The following is a 19,765-nucleotide window of genomic DNA, read 5'->3' as shown; positions in this document are numbered from 1 at the left end:
CACATTTTTCTGATTTCTTCTAGTACAGTTAATATTTTCTTTCCATTCCTTTCTTTTATTTCAGCAATGATTAGATCATGGTTTCTCCACTTGCTTTATACAACTGCAGGAAACACCAGCAATTAAATGTCAGTATTTTGAAGGCATTTACAGAATTATTGGAAAAGTGGTTATAATAAATGTAGTTCATTTTCTCTATGTGCTTTACTCAACAATGGTATTCTTAAAAATACTGTTAAGTACTTTGTTAGAAGAGAGCAAGACTGTTGTCCACATTATTTTATCTTTTAAAGTTGAATGTGGTAGAAATGTTTTCATTAAATGACACAGACTCCAAAAACGGAAGAATTTGTTTGAGATGCTTAGTTTAACACTTATTCTTGGAGAACTTTCCATAGACACTCCTTTTTAGAATAACAAAAATAGTCTATAATTAACATCTGCACACAAAATGCCAGTCAAAAATAGCTATCTTATTTTGTGATAGCTGTTCTAGTCAAGTTCTTTGTGTAGAAAAGCCTTGAAAAACTGAGCGTAGTTGCAACACGATTTCAAGATTTGGATGTTTTGTAACAATCCCAGGAATGAAATGAAATGAAAGACTGCCCTCATTTTATTAGACAATATTTTAGATAAATCTACATTCTTACATTGCAATAGAATTCTTCCTCTTTTTAATGGAACTTTCTATTGCAAATGTGAAGTGCTGATATAATCTGTTCTAATGATAAGAGTTTACCCTCTTTTATTATTGCACATCACTGTGTTACAGTCCAATTTCTAGAGTTATTGGAAATGCCTCTGCTTGAATTAAGGTGCAAACAGGACCATATGCCAAAGCCAATAATATGGGTTTTATTTAATAGTAAATATAAGGGGGGAGAGAGAGAGAGAGAGAGGGAGGGAGAGAGAAAGAAAGAAATAGAAAAGAGGTGGGGGAACAGAAAGAGAGCGACAGAGACAGATCAAAGATACGATCACCACTGTGTGAATCCCAGTGATGTTCTGTTGATCCTCTCCAGCTGGTCTTCTTGGTGGTGAAGGTCTCCTCCTGAAAAAGCACAGAATCCAATGGATTAATATACAATCAGACCAGGCCAGATGGGAATGCCCAGGTACCTCCCCTGGAGGGAGGGCAGTCTCTTGCAGCGCACTCTGGATCTGTTGCATTATTTTGCATCACGTGCAATGCTGTGGTGCAAGAATTCTGGGGAGCACTTTGGGGTCTTTGATGGATTGTGACACCCCCTCAGCTGCCTCTCATGTGAGTGTCCCGTGGATGTGGCCTGTGGTGATGGGGGTTTCACAGCTGGGCTGGTTTGTGTGAGGGAGGATGGGTGTTCACTGCCTCTGAGCAGAGGTCACACCACACATCCAAAACCTCCTCCCCCCTTCCTCATTTTGGGGGCAGTCTGTGCGAACCTGGCCTCTGTGGGCTGTGGTCTCCCCCACCCCAAACCCAGCCAGGGATGATTCTCAGCACAGCTGCTGGGTTTGGCTTTCTTGTGGATGCATTCCCTTCCCTCAGCCTTGCTTGTTTCTCCCTAGACTTGGGACAATTGAACATAACATTGACTTTATCTTACCTAGGCAGCTCAATTCACGGTGCAAAGTTCCAGTCAGGAATCTTCAAGGAGGCTTCTGTGGTTGTAGCTTCTTTATACAGTTTTTGCTATAATGGGCAAAACTCCTTCATAACAATGTTTAAGGCATGAACCACTTCAGTCCTTTACACATTGTCAAAGAGTTCTGTTCTTACCTAACAGAAAAAACTGGTTCAAAAAATAATTTGTAAAAATTCTGTGAAATACCATAAGCCTCTGACTCTTCACTTGGGAAAAATGTTATCTTTTCTAGCTATAAGACGCTAAAATGAATAAAGAGAAATTAGGTTATATTAGGAAAATCCTCCTTTTGGTGACTACTTCTTCATTCAAAAAGATGTCTTATTTTGCAGGGGGAACAAAATAGATTTATTCTTCTACAATTTGCATGCTGATTTCTAGAACAGCTTTGATATAAAATAACAACAAAACCAAAAAATCAGTATAACAAATCAGAGCTGCTAAATTTGTTTGCAAAGGTATATACTCAAACTCCTATCACAGACAAATCAGCAAGAACGATTAGCAAGATGACTGTGATTCCTCTTCTCAAAAATCTGCATAGAACAGGGGCAAAAGCAGTGCAGTACATGAAGATATCTGGCTGTTTAATTAGCACCTTGAAGGGTAAGATGCTAATTTCTATGAAATCTCTTCTCCATTATGGCTTACACATGCCAGACTAGAAGATAGTTGCAGGAGAGAAAATGAATGTTCATCCTGCAATTAAAAATAATTTTTTCTAAAGTTTAATGAAAGACATGGTTTCCATAGTATGTCACATTCAGATATATCTCAAGTTTACTCATTGAATTTAAGTAGATTAAATAATGCAACTCTCATTCCATGCAAGAAAGCACATATTTTTGTCTTGTTGATAAGTAGGTAGTATAGATGTGTGATGATCTGGGACTGGCTGTTCTCTTGTTTGTAGCAAGAAACACCAGTGAAAGCATAAAGGATTACAGCTCTGTGCTGCTTTTCCTTTTTCTTTCTGTGCTTTCCTACCATGCTTGATCTTTAAATGGTTTAGTGTCTCTTGGTTCATATATAATAGAAGATAACCAGCAAGTTTGCTGATAATTGTGTCTGATAATGATAAGAGTAGCAGTGGGGAGGATGTAGGACATGAAGCCACAAAGGGAGAAAATGAAAGACATAGGAAAAAAATATTCCTGTGCATAAGCATGCCTATCATTCTTTATATGGACAGTTGAGAGCTTATTGTTGTTGGAACTTACATGGTTCAGGCTTTGATCAAGAAGACACCTTTAAATATTTTCTCATATCTAACAAAGAAGAAACAGATTTTTTCATATTTCTAAAAAGAGAAATGCTATATTTGAGGTGGTCAGAGATGCCATTTGAGACTTTGTGCCGTAGCCTGCGCATAAGATCTCTGTACACATCTTATTTCTAAGCACACTGAATTGTTGTCACATATATTTGCTCTAATAAATGCTGAATACAGTAGCACACAGCTGTAGTGACCATTCTGGTGTGATTCCAGGCATAACTATGGGACAAGGTGATGGAAAACTATTTTGTGAAACTGCTAAAACAGATTCCATTTATTTTAGTTCAATTGCCAATATGCATATTTTTTAATCCATGTCACAAATATTTTTTTCTGAAGTCCATTGATTGATGTTCTATGTATTTTTGTGCAGCTTTGGCTGCCAGCCTGCAGTACATTGAATCTATCAGCTTGAAATCCTTGCCCTTTGGTGTAAAGAATAATCAGCAGCCATGTGTAAGTGTGTGGACAGGCTGATATTTCCAATTTAAGGGATACTTTTTTTCTTTTGCAATTTTAGTTATCATCCCACCTGGTTTTTTACAAGGCCCTGGGGTATTGCTTTAATGGCTGTCCACTCCCCTGTTTACAGAATGTCTCCTCTTGACTTCTGTGCCATTTAATTATTTTTTTATAGCTGCTTCATGTGAATTGTTTTAACTCACATCTGGGGAAGACCCCTGATTTATCTCACAGACTATCTGCTTGTTTTGTACTTTGAAAATGAAAACCATGAGCAAGTATAGTTTTGAGAAAAGAAACAAAAAGACATTTTCAGACATGTTTTTTTTTTGTTTTTCTCTCCAAGCTGTCATTGATAACTGTTTAAAGACAAAGCATACCATGGATTAGTTGCCTGCCTGTAATGCAATGGACTAGAGTACTGTGATAGCACACTGTATTGCTATTAGACTGTTAAAATATTTCATACCTAATGGGACTGCCAAACTTGAACCAAGAAGGCCACAAAATGTGAGGGTAGAACAAGTAAACAGCAATACAAATTATTTGTTTTCAATAGCTTTTTTCAGTGAAACCCCCTACACCCCACCTTCATTTTCTGGAATGTCTTGTATGATTTTATCTTTGACTTGGACAGTACAGAATCAATGCTTTTTTCTTTCTTTTTTCAACTGAGCTTGCAAGATTACTTGCCACTGAGTAGGCAGCTCAGTAGCAATCAAAGGTACATTTCTAAAAAAGATCCATCACATAGGAGGGCATTGTAGGACACAATTCAGCCTAAGCAAGAGTGGACAATGCATTAGCCACAATGCTGCTGGTGGAGAATTCAGAATTATTTTGCCACAGCGTTCATAATACTTTACTACTCACTAGGTAAAAAAAAAAAATTGGATGGCACAGAGAACTCTCTGGATGGCAGAGCCCAGAGAGTTTTGGTGACTGGTGTTAAATCCAGTTGGCAACTGGTCACAAGTGGTGTCCCCAAGGCTCAGTATTGGGGGCAGCCCTGTTTCATATCTTTGTAATGATCTGGACAAGGGGATCGAGTGCATCCCCAGTCAGTTGAAAATAAGATCAAGTTGGGTGGGAGTGTCGATCTGCTGGAGGGCAGGAAGGGTCTGTAAGAGGGAGCTGGACAGGCTGGAACAATGGGCTGAGGCCAGTGCTCTGAAGTTCAACCAGGCCAGTTACCAGCTCCTGCCCTTAGGACACATCAACCCCCTGCAGGACAGGCCAGGGCAAAGTGGCTGGAAAGCAGGAAAAGGACGTGGAGGTTCTGGTTACAGCAGCTGAAAATGAGCCAGCACATGCCCAGGTAGCCAAGAAAGCCAATGGCACCTGTCAAAAAAAGTATGGCCAGCAGAACGAGGGCAGTCACCCTTCCCTGCACTCAGCACTGATGAGGCCACATCTCGAATCCTGCATCCTGTTCTGGGCCCCTTAATTCAGTGATGTGCTGGAATGTGTCCAGAAGGGCACAAAGCTGGAGAAGGGTCTGGAGCTCAAGTCTGATGAGGAGGGGCTGGGGAACCTGGAGTTGTTTGGCCTGGAGAAAAGAAGGCTCAGATGAGATCTTATCCCCTACAACTACCTCACAGGACAGTGTAGCCAGGTTGGTCTCTACTCCCAAGTAACAAGTGACAGGACAGGAGAAAATGATCTTCTTGTGCCAGGGGACGTTCAAGTTGGACATTAGGAAAAAAATTTGTCACAGGAAGCACTGCAAAGCATAGAAACAGGCTGCACAGGGAAGCGGTAGAAATGTTCAGAAAATGAGCAGACGTGATACTTTGTGATACAGTTTAGTAGACATGGTGATATTCAGTCAAAGAGTGGACTTGATGGTCTAGGAGGTATTTTCCAATTTTAATGATTCCATGAGTCTATAATTCTATGGTGTAATGAAGAACACACCTCTTAAGATGTAGCGACACTGCATGTTGTCTTACACGGGTGTTGCTGCTTCTGGCCATGGATTACTGCTCTCACTTTGCTTGTGCATAGAAATTAGTACAAGAAATAATGTGAATCATATGAATGAAACATTGTCTTTCAGTAGTACTGATCCTGTAATTTGTATCACTTCAGCGACCTTGCATTCAGTGCCTTGTACAGTGCTGCTACAGTTGTTTACCTAGAGGATGAGCAGTGAGAAACAGCCAAGAATGGCAAAGGGAGGCACAGAAATATTTAAGCCAATTTTACTTTTCAAGCAATCTTTAAGCAAGCTCAGAGCTAGCTTTGGGACTGTGAGGGTGATAAACGGTCATGGTTTGTTGCTTACACACTCCTGTTGGGTCACATACCATGGCATAAGAGCAATTACAGGGTTCCTCTTGCTTCAGAGGGAAACTTTATATTTTCTGACCATTATAAAATAATAGACATGGTTTTCCTGTGAGCGAAAGGGCTTCATGAAGACTGGTAGGTTGTAATTATTCTTGGATAGTTCTGTCAGCCATCTCTTCATTTTTCTTTGGGCATTGGGGGATCAATAGCTGGGCTGCCCACGCTCCTTTGGATGCAGCCCAGGACACAATTTTGGCTTTCTGGACTCTGAGCACTCACTGCTGGCTCATATTCAGTTTTTCATCAACCATCTGCCCTAAATCCTACACAAACTTCTCTCAATGATCCCTGAGTGAAATTTTCAGCACCTTTGGATGTATTTTGGTTTTCTCTGAGCTGTCTAGCTTTGCCCTATTGGCCAAGAGTTACCAAAGGGCAGATTATCTTGTTCCTCTCTATAGTCTCCAGTGTGTTACAAATCTCAGTTTTTTTTAAATCTACACTGTGCTTCCAGAGTTACACCAAACAATTTAAAGGAGGGAACAGATATCCTACCATCACTTTTTCTGAAGATTCAGCTGAACAAAAAGTTGCAAATACTTGTACAAAATAAGGTTTAGAGATTAGGAAGTGCCAGTTTAAAAGAGGTATGTATAATAAAGTGTGCAGTATTAAGTAGGACTTTACTCCTGTTGTTCAATACTCCCTAAGAGTGACAGAACAGGGTTGTTTCTGTCGCTCATTTGCTGAACATTCTGCATTTATCTACTTATAGAATCAGTGTTCTTTTTATACCCTACACTAGTAACCTTGTCTTACGTTTTTTTAACCATTTAAACCAAAATGATGATGTCATGTGATCATTGACTGCATATGATTCCTGGAGTTAATAGGAGGAATGGTGTAGCTGAGCTGTAATTACACAAATATTAGCATCATCCTAAGTAACTTGTATTTAAGTCATTTCAAAACTGAGACAGCAGAATGACTGCCTTGCTGAAATTCTTAACCTATCAAATAATGTATTGAAGGGCACAAACAGCCGTACTCACACCCCTGGTTTTATGGATGAGAGCCCAGGTGAAGAGGGAAGCCAATGCCAGGTACCAAACCAAGCGGATCCAGCTGTCCCACTGCTCCACAGATGTGTTTCCGCAGTGGAAAATTCCATGTCTTTTATTATTTTGATGCTGAGTTTAATTATATGCTTTAGCTCTTAAGGACATTAATTCAGTGTAGCTATCTGACACTGGCTTCATGATGGCCATTTATGTCATTGCCAGCTGAGGACTGAGATGAAGACTATCATCAGCTGAATTGTAAAGCACCAAGATGAACTCTTGAATTATTTCATAAATGTATTGTTTTAATGTGAACCATGGTTTTCCTACATGGGCAGTAGCTAGTTTCTGCTTGTTTAATCTTTTGGGGAGGAAGGACAGTTGGGAGGTGTGAGGGATTGGCCTTGGCTGGACACCAAGTGCTCCCCAAAACCACTTTATCACTCCCCTCCTCAACCGGACAGGGAAGAGAAAATATAGTGAAAGGCTTGCAGGTTGGAGATCACTCACAAATGACCATTACTGACAAACCAGACTAAACTGAAGAAAGTTAATTTAATTTATTAACAAATCAGAGTAGGGAGTGAGAAATAAAACCAAGTCTTCCATCATCTCTCCTTTGTTCCCTGGGATCAACTTCACTCCTGATTTCTCTTCCTCCTCCCCTCCTCAGTGGTGCAGGAGGATGGGGAATTAGGGCTGCAGTCAGTTTGTCACACATTGTCTCTGCTGCTGCTCACTCCTCATGAGGAGGACTCACACTTTTCCAGTGTGGGCAGTGGAACCTCTGCTCTGGTTTCTGGAGCACATTCTCTCTCTCCATCTGCACTGATGGGGCCTGCAGGGCTATTCCTCTCACACATTCTCAGTCCTTCCTTATCTGCCTACAAATGCGGCTGAAGAGCAACATTTTCCCTTCTTAATCTGTTATCCCTGAGTGCTACCACTATCACTGATGGTTACCTTGGCCAGCAGCGGGTCTGCCTTAGATCCAGATGGCACTGGCTCTGTTGGACACTGAGAAAGCTTCTGGCAGCTTCTCACATAAAAATACTGGGGTGCTCCCCTGTAGCTCCAATGAGATATTCCAGAACTTCTCTGAGGAAACATAATGTTATTCCACAACCTCTGTCTCAAGTGGGATTCCTGGGGTTGTCCTGTGCAGGACCAGGAGCTGGACAGTAATCACAGCCATAGATTCAAAAATGGTTTGGGTTGGAAAGGACCTTGAAGATCATCCCATTTCAACCCCTTGCCATGGGCAGGGACACCATTCACTAGAGCAGGTTGCTCCAAGCCCCATCCAACCTGGCTATGAACACTTCCAGGGATAAAGCAGCTACAGCTTCCCTGGGCAACCTGTGCCAGGGCCTCACCAACCTCACAGGGAAGAATTTTTTCCTTATATCTAATCTAAACCTATTCTTTTTCAACTGAGGCCACTTTTCTTCTTCGATCACTACATGCTCTGATAAATAGTCTTGCAGCTCTCTTTTCTGTAAGTTTCTTTCAGATGCTGTAAGGCTGCAATTAAGACGCCCTAAAGCTTTCTCTGTTCCAGGCTGAACAATCCCAGCTCTCCCAGCCTTTCCTCCCAGTAGAGCTGCTCCATCCCTCTGATCCCTTGGTGCCTCCTCTGAGCTGGCTCCAGCAGCTCCCTGTCCTTGCTGTGCTGGAGCCCAGAGCTGGATGCAGCCCTGCAGGTGGGGTCTGAGCAGAGGGGGCAGAGGGGCAGAATCCCCTCCCTGCCCTGCTGCCCACGGGGCTCTGGGTGCAGCCCAGCACACGGCCGGGGCATGTCCAGCCTCTCACCCACCAGGATGAGACCCTCCGATGATCGCTGCTTCCAACACAGAGTGCACTGTGCGGCTCTGAGCTGTGCCGGGCGCTGAAGGCAGCGGGGACAGCCAGGCCCAGGCGGGCCCCGCCGCCCGGCGGCCGCGCACGGAGCGGCGGCGGAACCCGCGGCTGCTGCCACTGTTTCCGGCGGAGCGCGGGGAGGCGGCACCGGGCCCGGAGAGCATGGCCGGAGCCTGGGCAGGCCGCGGGCTGCGGGCCGGGAGCCGTGAGTGCTGAGGGGCCGGGACTGCGGGAGGAGCCGGCACTGCGGGAGGGAGCCGGGAGCCGTGGGTGCGGGGCCAGGCCGAGCTCGGGCTCGCAGTGCGGCGGTGCTTTCAGGGGCTGACATGCCCGTATTAGGCCGCGGGGGGGTTGTCCTGTCTGTGGGAAGGGGCTTTGCAGCCAGGGAGCGGCATGAACCTTTGCATAGAGCCGCAGGGTAGTTGGGGTTGGAAGGGATTTCTGGAGATGACCCAGTGCAAGCCCCCTGCCAGGGCAGGGTCGGCACGAGCAGGTGACACAGGAACGTGTCCCGGTGGATTTGGAGTGCCTCCAGGGACGGCGACTCCACACCCTCCCAGGGCAGCTTATTCCAGTGCTCTGCCCTTCTCCGTGGGAAGCAGTTCATCTTCATGTTAAAGCGAGACTTCTTGTGTTTCAGTTTATGGCCATTGCTGGTCACCACTGAAAGGAGTCTGGCACAAACCTCTTGGCACCCGCCTTTGAGATACTTACATGCATTAATGAGATCTCTCAGTCTTCTCCTCTCTAAACTAAACAGGCCCAGCTCCCGCGGCCTCTCATAAGAGAGGTACTCGACACCCATCATCTTTTTGACCCCTTTTGTTGCCTTAGAGTCTCCCATTGAGACTTTCTGCAGGCAGTGCAAGGGCCCAGCATGGTCACTTGCTGGAGCTGCAGAAGTGCTACCTTACACATTTTGAGACAGACAAGTGGGTTATTATTAGTGCTGTAGAAAACAACACCTTATAAAGAGGCTTTGAAAACTCAGAATGGGTCACAGAATGGTTGAGGTTGGAAGGGACCACAGTGGGTCATCTAGTCCAACATCTCTGCTCAAGTGGGATCATCCCAGAGCACATGGCACAGGTTTGCATTCAGATGGTTCTGAAATATCTCCCGTTAGGGAGACTCCACACCCTCTCTGGTCACTTTCTGGTCTACCTGGTCACTGCACATGAAAGTTCTTCCTCATGTTCAGGTGGAACTTCTGTGTATTCATTTCTGCCCCTTGCTTCTTGTCCCATTGCTGGGCCCCACTGAGCAGAGCCTGGTCCATGCTCTGACCCCTCCCTGCAGGCACTGACAGACACTGATGAGATTCCCTGTCACTTGTCTTTTCTTGAGGCTGAACAGCCCTAGTTCCCTCAGCCTTTCCTTATTAGAGGGATGGTCTGCTGGACCCAACCCCGGATTGCCTACTCCACAGGATTATTGCTTACTCAGTACCTCTCCTGTCACAGGGTACATCTCCCCAGGATTGTTGCTTACTCAGTATCTCCCTGTCACAGGGTACATCTCCCCAGGGTTGTTGCTTACTCAGTATCTCTCTGTCACAGAGTACATCTCCCCAGGGCTGTTGCTTACTCACTATCTCTCCTGTCACAGGGTACATCTCCACACCAGCTTTCTCTCGGCTGACACCTGATGAGGTGGTTCGGATGCGTAATGAGCTCTTCACCAAAGAGAAGGAGAGACAATTGTCTCTTCACCCACGGATTGAGAAAATTGAAGTAAAATACACTGGGAAGTTGCACTCTGGCAGTGTGTTTGTCATGAACAAGGCTCTGTCTACGCCATACAATTGTGCCATGCGTAAGTGGATGGACTTCTGAACTAGCCCCTCATGGTGAATGTTATGCTTCCAGTTGAAATAGAAACAATTCATTTTTGGAGGCTTTTTTCACAGTTCATCCTTCCAAGTAATTTTCAAATATGAGACTTGCAGTTGTTACAAATGCAGCAGTCTGAACTGCTGATCCTGAGAAATGTAGTTAATAACTAACTAATACTTTAGTTTCTTTTACTTTCTTTAGATTTAAGTGAATGGCATTGCAAGAACTCTGTTCTGGCTTTAGTGGATGGTGAAATCTGGGACATGTACAGACCCCTGACCAAATCATGTGAAATTCAGTTCCTTACCTTCAAAGATGAAGATCCAGAGGAAGTAAACAAGGTAAATTATTGTCTTATTCCATTGTAGGTGACCCTTGTTCTCTGTACCTTCTCTCATTGCCTTGATTATGATGACTTGATTCTGTGTGTACTGTTCAGTTCCATGCCTGTCTGCCTCCTTGAACTTTGTTGTCATTAAAGTTCAGACATTTTTAATGTCTTTTTAATGGTGCATCATGGCTATCATTAGCTGGACCAGTGTGTGGGCTAGGTGAATTTTTGGCTTTCCTTTCAATTGTTGTATTATTCTATTATTTAATCTTTAAATATCTCCAGGGTTACATCTGGCTTGCATTCTAAATGCAGTTTTAGTTTTTTTAATTTGATTCTGTTTGGAGAATCATCTCTGAATAGAAGTTTAAATACAAAAAAGTAATCATAGAATCATGGAAAAGCTTGGGTTGGAAGGGACATTAGAAACTCTTCCATCACCTGCCATGAAGAGGGACACCTTCCACTAGACCAGGTTGCTCATAGCCCTGTCCAGCCTGGCCTTGAATACTTCCAGGGGTGGAGTACTTCAGTTGGCAGCTGGGTTTGTGCATCATCCATTTTAAGTTTTGGGGATTTTTAAAATAATTATCTCCTAGGTGATAAATCCATGTTCTGGAATTCTCTTTGCAGGCGTATTGGCGTTCCTGTGCCATGATCATGGCGTGTGTGCTAAAGCGAGCGTTCAAGGATGAATACTCAGTCAGCCTAGTTAAAGCTCCAGAAGTGCCAGGTGATAAAAGTGTTTTATATTGATTGTCTTTTGCTACTTCTCAAGTGAGTGCTTAATAACCAAACTTAGAAAAAAATCAGAGGCTCTTTTTCCAATGATTGGTGGTACTTAGCACTGATAGGTGTATTACATTGTAGCTGCCCTTAATTTTTCATAACAACACTAAAAACAATTTTGTTATCAACATTCAGAAAATTGGTCTGTGTGGCCAGTGGGTTTCAGACCACTTAGGATTTCATAGCTGAAATTAGTAACTAAACCTCTGCATTGTGAAGTGACATGAGCAAGGTTTCTAGACGTAATGTGACATGTTTCTGTGGAATTTGCTCTAATAACTGCATAACCTTGTCCAGCACTTGAGTTACTAAAAATGAATGTCTACACCAAATTGGAGGATTATTGAGGTACAGACAAACTTAATAACTTCTGCTCATCTGTGATACGATTTTAGATTTGGTAAAGTGAGCAAATGCACGAGAGAAGAAATTGTTTCAATAACAAAACCTGCATAATTATGCATTTAATATATGAGAAGGTTGGTTGGTGGTTGTGTGGAGTGCTATAACTGCTTCTCTTTTTAGCAATTTTTGCATTTAGCATTGTGATTGATAAGTACAGGTAAATATTTCAGTTCTACCAGATTTTGGAATAATCCTGGATATACAGTAATTTCACGAATACAAGCCACAGCAATTTGACAAAAATTTTGGTGGAAACCCGGAAGTGCGGCTAATAGTCGGGGGCGGCTAATATGTGAATAATTTTCTGACATTTACAACCCCAGACGTGCCAGCCAGAGTGCCGAGCCAAGCACCGACCAGTAAAAGCCGGCATTTCGCAATTGTTACAGTGTTACCGTGTCGCCCTGGCTCCCTGCAGGCAGTACGGGGGGCGGGGAGAGAGGCGGGAGAGCTCTCTTTCCTCCTCTGCTGCAGCCCAGGGGAGGAGGGGGGGGGGGCGCCGCCATTGCCGCGGCCCGGGGAGGAGAGGTGGGGGGGGGGGGGGGGGGGGCGGGGGGCGCCGCCATTGCCGCGGCTCGGGGAGCCGACGGGAGCCCCGCGCTGCCATTGCTGCGGCTCGGGGGGGGGGGGGGCGGGAAGCGCGCGCCACCATTGCTGCGGCCCGGGGAGGAGGCGGGGTGCTTTGTCCGCGCCCGCCGCCGGCGCCACGGGCGCGGGAAAGCTCCGTCCCCGCCCGCCGCCGCTGCCGTAGGAGCGGGGGAAGCTCCGTCCCTGCCTGCCACCGCGGGGCAGCGCCGACCCGGGGTGACCGAGCCCAGTGGCAGCGGCGGCCGGCCCCGAGCGGCAGCACCGGGCTGGGCCACCTGGCCCCGTCAGCGGCCCCTAGCGGGCCGAGCCTGCACAGCCTTAGCTCAGCCAGTAAACCCCGCCCTCCCGTGGTTCTGTTACTAATTGCACGCGGGTCCTCGCTGCGAACGACAAAGCGGCTTATATTCGTGTGCGGCTTATCTATGGACAAAAACCGAAATGTTTGCCAACACCCAGAGATGCGGCTTATACTCAGTGCGGCTTGTATTCGTGAATTTACTGTACTCAGCTTTCTCATTATACTGCATGTGTAGAAATAGTGTGATCTTGCTGGGTTTATAGATTTGATTTCTAAATAGCTATATCTCAATATACAAAAAAGAGTGTTCTAACAACTGCCAGAGAAATTTGTGGTGCCTTTACTAGAAATTTTGTCATGGATAAACAGCCCTAATACTGTGTGACTTCTCTATGCAAGAAATTCCTCTTTATCATTTAATAGCTCATATTTATTGTATGAGGTATACAACTGAAAAATGGTGAAGTATTTTTAAAGTGTATGGTTTTGATTTTTCTCTGCAGTGTTAGATGCAGTTTTGTGAAGCAGTGTATTTTTCCCCTCTTTATTAGGATTCTGTTATACTGACATTGCATTGAAAGTCCTTTCAAGTTACTTTCTCATTCAGTGAAATGAAATTAAAACACCACAAGTTCAATCTGCTGTTTTATAGTATAATCAGAGCTGAAAAGTTTTGTTTTGTGATGAATTTCTTGAGATAATTTTGTTTTTCTTTTTTTTCTCATTCATTTTGTTGTAAGAATATAGTATGATTGTGAAATCCATGCGTTGTTACAAACATGAATGTTTTTCTCTTTGCATTGGAATTGCAGTGATCTCTGGAGCTTTCTGTTATGATGTAGTTTTGGACAATAAACTGAATGACTGGAAACCAACAAAGGTAAGCACTTTTCAAACTTAAACCCAAAAAGTTCTGTAGATTGTGTTCTTGTCCAGTTGTTCATTTTTAATAAGGGAAGAGGGACAGAGCTTTTTTTCCCTTTTTGTTAGTGCACATTTAGTCTTTGAGAGCTGATCTCTGCATTTACCACACACTGGTGCTATGACAGAGTGCTCTCAGATTTTCTTTCAGACAAAAATGAACCTTGTGCTGTCTTCCGCATCCTTTCAGGCTTTAGGGCTGTGGAGCTAGAGAAAATTCTAGTCTAAAGTACAAGTTCAGAGACAGCTGGTGGGGCCATTGGGACCTCAGTGCCATTTTTGTTACTGTACAGATGGGTTCCTCCTCAGCTGCTCTTGTCTGGTAATGTAGATGCAGCCACAGTCTTTGTGTGAGTAGAGTCCATGGAAATGAAAGTGTGTATAAGGCATATTTTCTGGTGGTTTACAGCAGAATCACTTTGTTGTTGAATAAAATCTGTGAGCACATTCATCTGCAGCTCTCCTTAGTAGCTTGCTTATATTTCATACTCTGCAGTAAATCTAATAATCTGAATGCTCTAAATCTCAGAACGGTTTGAGATCACAATTGTTTTACCCATTTGGTGCCCATTCTTATTCTTGTGCCCAAAAAGTGGCAGAGCTGTGTATTGCTAGCAAAGCAATATTGGTACAGTGCAGAATTTTTCTTCAATATGATCTGAAGTAATTTAGTTAGAAATATTTTCTACGTGACATTTTAAATGTAATTTCACCTCATAACAATTTCTTATTTATGAGTAAATCTGAATTACGCAGAACCTCACATTCTGGTCCAAAGTGACCAATTTTTATTTATAAAAATATTCAATAGCTTTTTTTCATTTTGATCTGTCACAATTAATTTGTAAGTGAAGACACCACACTTGAAGGGTGGAAACAAGAGATACAGATGAGTATTTAACAGTAGCAAGACTGTGTATGTAGTACCATGTAGGGAAAAGCTGGGTAGTTAAATTAATATATATTTTTTCTGATGGACAAATGCCTATTGATTTGACTGGGCATTGAATCTGTCCATTAGAACAGTGATGATCTGTAGTGCTCTTATGATAATAGTAAGACACTCCTACAGTAAAATTGCTGTATTTAGGGTTTATAGTAGATGATCTTTGTTGTTTTGACTAATATTTAGTGTTTGCTGTGCTTTATCTGTTCGCTACAGCTGTGAAAAGGTGGTTACACTTTTTATGCCCTTTTTTTAGGACAATTTCTCTTCTCTTACAAGGGATGCCAAAAAGCTAATCCATCAAGACCTGCCCTTTGAAACACTGCATGTTGAAGCAAAAGTAGCACATGAAATGTTTCAGCATAATAAGTGAGTGTCTGAATTTGCCTTTCTTTCAAAGGAGCAATTAGAAATCAAGTCAAATCTCTGCTTGGTTTTATAAATCTAAAATAAGATGTGACAGGTGAAGTAAGAAGGTACTTGTTCCACTGCTCTGAATGAGCCTACCTCCATTCTCTCTCCACCAACTTACTTAGTTCTTATTGTTCTCTCCAGAGGCCAACACCAGGCACCTTTCCTGGATGTAGTTTTGTGACAAGCTGAAAGACTGAGACTTCTTTTTTTCACTAGCAAGCTTCAAGATTCCACTGCTATTAAATTGAAACTCTTGTGATTAGCCTTGACATAGCCTTTGCAGAGAGGCTTCCATATTTAAAGAAATGTACATTTTTTGTGTCCTGGAATCTTCAAATGAAGATTTGATGAAATGCATTTTTTGAACTCTCCTGGGGGAATATGGGTAAAATACTTTGGTCTATGCTATAAAAAAGGTTTGATCAAAATCTTCTGTCTTCTTCACTGAAAAAAACACCTCAGCTATGTTTCTGGTCCACAGCTTTTTGACAACTGGAGAGATGTAAAGGGAAAACAATAAATAATTTATCATTTTATGAACCAGAATTAAGTTACAATGAAGCTAAAGTTGCAAAAGAGCAAATTTTTTAGCTTTGTGCTGAAGATGATTTTAATGTGACATATGGATCATCATCTCCACTTTGTTGGCTGCACTGGCAGCAGGTGGGAGCTGACTTCTGATGGTACCTTTAGATATTGTGTGTAGAAAGCACAGAGAACCTGTATTGCTGTTGAGGGCTGCACATTGCATAAAATCAGTTTTGGTGTCATGGATTTCTAGTCTTACAGGTGACCTGAAAGACTCTTTCTTGCAGTAGTAAGTCCATTGTATCTTTCTGAATGAAACTGATGTGGGAGCATGGCCCTCCTATAAAATATGCACAGAGTAGACTGGAATAGATGTTTCAGTGGGGAGGGACCTACAACAACCTTCTAGTCTGATGCTGCATTATTTTTGAAGTACCTTTCATTAGTACTCAGTAAAATTGCTGTAATTTTTGCATGAATTGAGGTGAGCAACAGGTCTGTTAATTAAGCATGTCATATATGTGTTGTCATTAGGAATTTAAACCAGTCTCAAAGCTCACATAAATACAAGCACGATTTTTAGGAATTTTAAATGAATTAAATTAATTTCTGAAATGTTCTTATAAGAACTAGGAGTTTAAGGTGAGGATTTTTAAAACTTTTTTTTTCTTGTCTAGATACAAAATGGAGATGATAGAAAGAAAAGCTTCTCAGAATATGGAAGGAATTGTACCGTTACATAGGTAAGCAAAACAGAACTCCCATTCTGTAATGATTTACTGTAACATTTGAGTATATTGCAAGTACTCTCTGCAAGTGAGAAGAGCAAGTTACTTGTGATGGTTTGAAATTGAAAGATCACTTGTATTCATTGCTGTCTGTGGTCTGTCTTAAGTTGCTTGGTGTGGTTTGCTTGCTTGTTTTTCTTAATACAGCCATTATTTTGTGATACTTTGTGATGCTATGTTTCTGTTTCTTGCTATGTTAAGGGTGGTAAGTGCCATACTGCTTTCAGTACTTTTACATGAAAACTAAATAAACCTCTAGAGCTTGGCAGGCTAAATAAAATACAAACCAAATACTGTTTTGAAAGCAAGAGTTAACATTGTATAAGGGATTTTTCTTTCAAAGTTGTCAATACCTTCCTAACTTGCAAGCTACTGTTTTGTAGTGCTGGAGACGAGAATAGAGCAGCATTCTTGGGGATACAGTGTAAGATACAGAGTTCTTAGTCTGGAGGCAGGAAGCTTGTATTGTATCTCAGGCAATTCTCTATCTTAGGCTATTCAGTTTTGAAGATGTCTGAAGGGTTCCTAATTTGTTTCTGCGGTCCATGTCTATCTAAAGGACCGGATGTCTTTGCAGTGGTAGTTCTTGAAATTTTAGAACAATGTTGTGTCATTCTTTCCTTCCTCCCACTCTGATTTGCTCAATAAAGGGGAAAATGGGCTTACCTATTGCTTTCTGGGAGAGGTTAATTCTCAGTATTTCTTTGCTCTACTATGCTGTCTCTCTTTTCTTAATTGATTTGCAGTTTTCCAAGAACTGGAAAGGGAAATAACTGTGCAGGTTGTAAACACTGTACTGTGGAAAACAGGTGATTTTGAAGACAAATCTTTTTCTGGTGAATGACAATTACCCAGTTTTAGAGCCAACATGGCATCAAAGATTTTTTTAAACCTAAGATCCTTTCCTAGACTTGAGGTTTAAATTTCCTAAGTTCATTTAAGGAAATTGTGTGACCTATAATTATGGTTTAGGAAACTTAAAAATGCTGAGTTGGAGATTCATTTAGGGATTTGTGTAGATTTTCTTTCTGTTGATTGGAATTTGCTAATCAAAAATAAAATCTCTCTCCTTTTATTTCACTCCAAATATATTTGATACCTAAGATGGGTTTTTTTTCATCCCTCCAGGTTTGGTGACTTTGTAGATGTTAGTGAAGGTCCTCATATTCCAAGGACAAGTTTCTGTTTCCAGTATGAGATAACAGCAGCCCATAATCTTCGGACTGACCAGTCTGAATTGATAAGGAGATTCCAGGGTGTATCCTTGCCAGTCCGTTTGAAGGTAAGTAATCAATTTTGCACAGATTCTCCCTCTTTAAGTTACAGCATTTTGCCTATGTTCCCATCTTTGTTAGGTGCTGTGTTGGTAGCTAAACAGAATTCATAGTTGAGGACTGTAAGACAGGGAGAGCCCCTGATGATGACTGTGTTGGATATTTGGAGTTCATTTACCTGAAACTGTTGTGGATGTGCAGTCAGAACTAGAAAAGTTTGCATGAGAGGGCCCATTATGTTGTTTTTTAGTATGGAAGGTGCTGTTTTGGTTGCATAATTTTTATGTGCATATTTCATTCTGCTTGCTTAAGTTGTGCATGCCAGTCTTCTGACATCAAGGCTACTGATAGTGCTTAAAAGAGCAGAACTTTGTATTTATACTCATGATCAATATACCATTCAAAGAATTTCATTACACCAAGGTAAAATGTAGCAACAACAAAGTCCTAGCTCTAATGAGTCTTAAACAAAGGCTTTGCAGAACTGAAGGTGGAGGCAGGAGTCTTTTTTCCCACTCCTGTTGACTTACATGATTTTGACCTTGTGGTCTAGCACATGTGCTCTTGTCTTAGTTGGAGAAGTTTTCAAGGGTTCCTCAGCTCATCTCTGTGTTCCCTTCCTGATTCCCATTTTTGCCAATTAACTCCTCAAGGATTCCATGCAGTGGATGAATCATAGAACCATGGAATGGTTTGAGTTAGAAGGGACCTTAAAGTTCATACAGTTCCAATTCCCCTTCCACGAGCAGGGGCACCTTCCCTTGGACCAGGTTGCTCAGAGTTCCATTTAGTCTGGCCATGAACACTCCCAGGGATAGGGCATGTGATGGATAGACATTTATTCAAGTCCTCCACATGAATATGGGCAAATTGGACACCAAAATTGTAAGTTGTGTCATTTGAATTGGCTGTTGTTATGGTTTTGTGCCATCATTTCTATACATTTGTCAGAATCTATTCTGTGATTAAGATCCTTTTTTACCTCTGTTAACATCATGTAATGACTTTTCACAGGCTCACCACACTGTGTGGCACAAACTGCTGGAAAGATCAAAGAAGCTGGTAAGTCTCACTAGTGGTGAAGTACAGGTTATACCAAATTCAAAGGTATCTTCTGCTTGAGGGCAATATGAATGATTAGATGTAAGTACTACACTCAAGAACATATCTTTAGGAATGGAAATATTCACAGGTGAATGGAAATCAGAAATCTGCTTGCTTATTAAAGGACATGGTGGCACTCTTTCTGTGGTCTGTCTGTTATTAAAATGCATTGTGCCATTAAAAATTATATACTATTTGATTGATATGATTTGTCCAATTAAAAATATTTTAAGGTAAATGGAACTATAAAATTTTATAACTCACGTATAACCAAATAAGCACTATTAAGGCATGTTTAAACATAGAAAGTCTTTGTAAGAATTAAAGAGCAGCTGTGTTAGAGCCTTCAGATCAGTAATTTTACATACCTGTTTGGCAAGAGACAGAAGAAAAAGTATTTCATGTCTTCTGAAACTGTTTGCCAAGGATATGTTCTGAGCCTGCCCCGTGGCATCTTCCCTGAACTTAGTTTGAATATTCTTGTCCTTCAATTTGTTTAATTTTGGAGAAGGTAATAGTCTTTGTAGGTTGTCCTTTCTGTTACACTGACAGTATGATGGGAGGATTTTCAGGATCAAGAAGAGTGAAATAATTTTTAGAAATATAACAAAATTTATATCTTTCTGCAGGTCACTGAAGAAGAATATTTGGAAGCAGCAGCACAATGTCCTGAGGCAAAAGATGTAACTGAAGAAGAAAAAAGTGTATCAATTTAAATTAAGTTGAACCTCTAAATGTACATAATAAAATGTGTATTTTTACATGACTTGTTTGTGACTCATACAAAAATGTCTTGGGTAATTAATTTGAATTCTGTGACCTAAATCATAGATATGTATAGACACAGGTATACATGAGATGTTCAGTCCACTTTAAAGATTTCCTTAAAGAAATAAAGGGTGGGGGGAGAGAAAATAATTTTTTATCTGCAGTAACTTGCAAGTTGCCCCTGTCCTTACGTTGACAAC

General features: G+C 41.9%; 1 protein-coding gene across 1 annotated transcript; it reads left to right on the top strand.

The window, feature by feature from the left end:
• Window positions 1–8,696: 8,696 nt before the first annotated feature.
• On the top strand, window positions 8,697–19,563 carry MRPL39 (mitochondrial ribosomal protein L39). The gene is made up of 10 exons (XM_033053406.1): window positions 8,697–8,781; window positions 10,185–10,391; window positions 10,613–10,752; window positions 11,376–11,475; window positions 13,635–13,702; window positions 14,946–15,058; window positions 16,309–16,374; window positions 17,548–17,701; window positions 18,708–18,755; window positions 19,427–19,563. The coding sequence occupies exons 1-10, from the start codon at window positions 8,739–8,741 to the stop codon at window positions 19,511–19,513; spliced, it is 1,026 nt and encodes a 341-aa protein (XP_032909297.1). The 5' UTR covers window positions 8,697–8,738; the 3' UTR covers window positions 19,514–19,563.
• The last annotated feature ends 202 nt before the right edge of the window (window positions 19,564–19,765 follow it).

This window comes from Catharus ustulatus, chromosome 2 (assembly GCF_009819885.2).
Source record: "Catharus ustulatus isolate bCatUst1 chromosome 2, bCatUst1.pri.v2, whole genome shotgun sequence".
NCBI classification, from domain to species: Eukaryota; Metazoa; Chordata; class Aves; order Passeriformes; family Turdidae; genus Catharus; species Catharus ustulatus.
This window is presented reverse-complemented; position numbering and strand designations above follow the sequence as displayed.

What these genes read in the sequence shown, in the direction of transcription:
- MRPL39 (XM_033053406.1), top strand. Translation starts at nt 8,739, where the DNA reads ATGGCCGGAGCCTGGGCAGGCCGCGGGCTGCGGGCCGGGAGCC. An exon ending in CGGGCTGCGGGCCGGGAGCC is followed by an intron (nt 8,782 to 10,184) that starts GTGAGTGCTGAG and finishes CTCCTGTCACAG; the next exon opens with GGTACATCTCCACACCAGCT. An exon ending in TGGAAAGATCAAAGAAGCTG is followed by an intron (nt 18,756 to 19,426) that starts GTAAGTCTCACT and finishes ATCTTTCTGCAG; the next exon opens with GTCACTGAAGAAGAATATTT.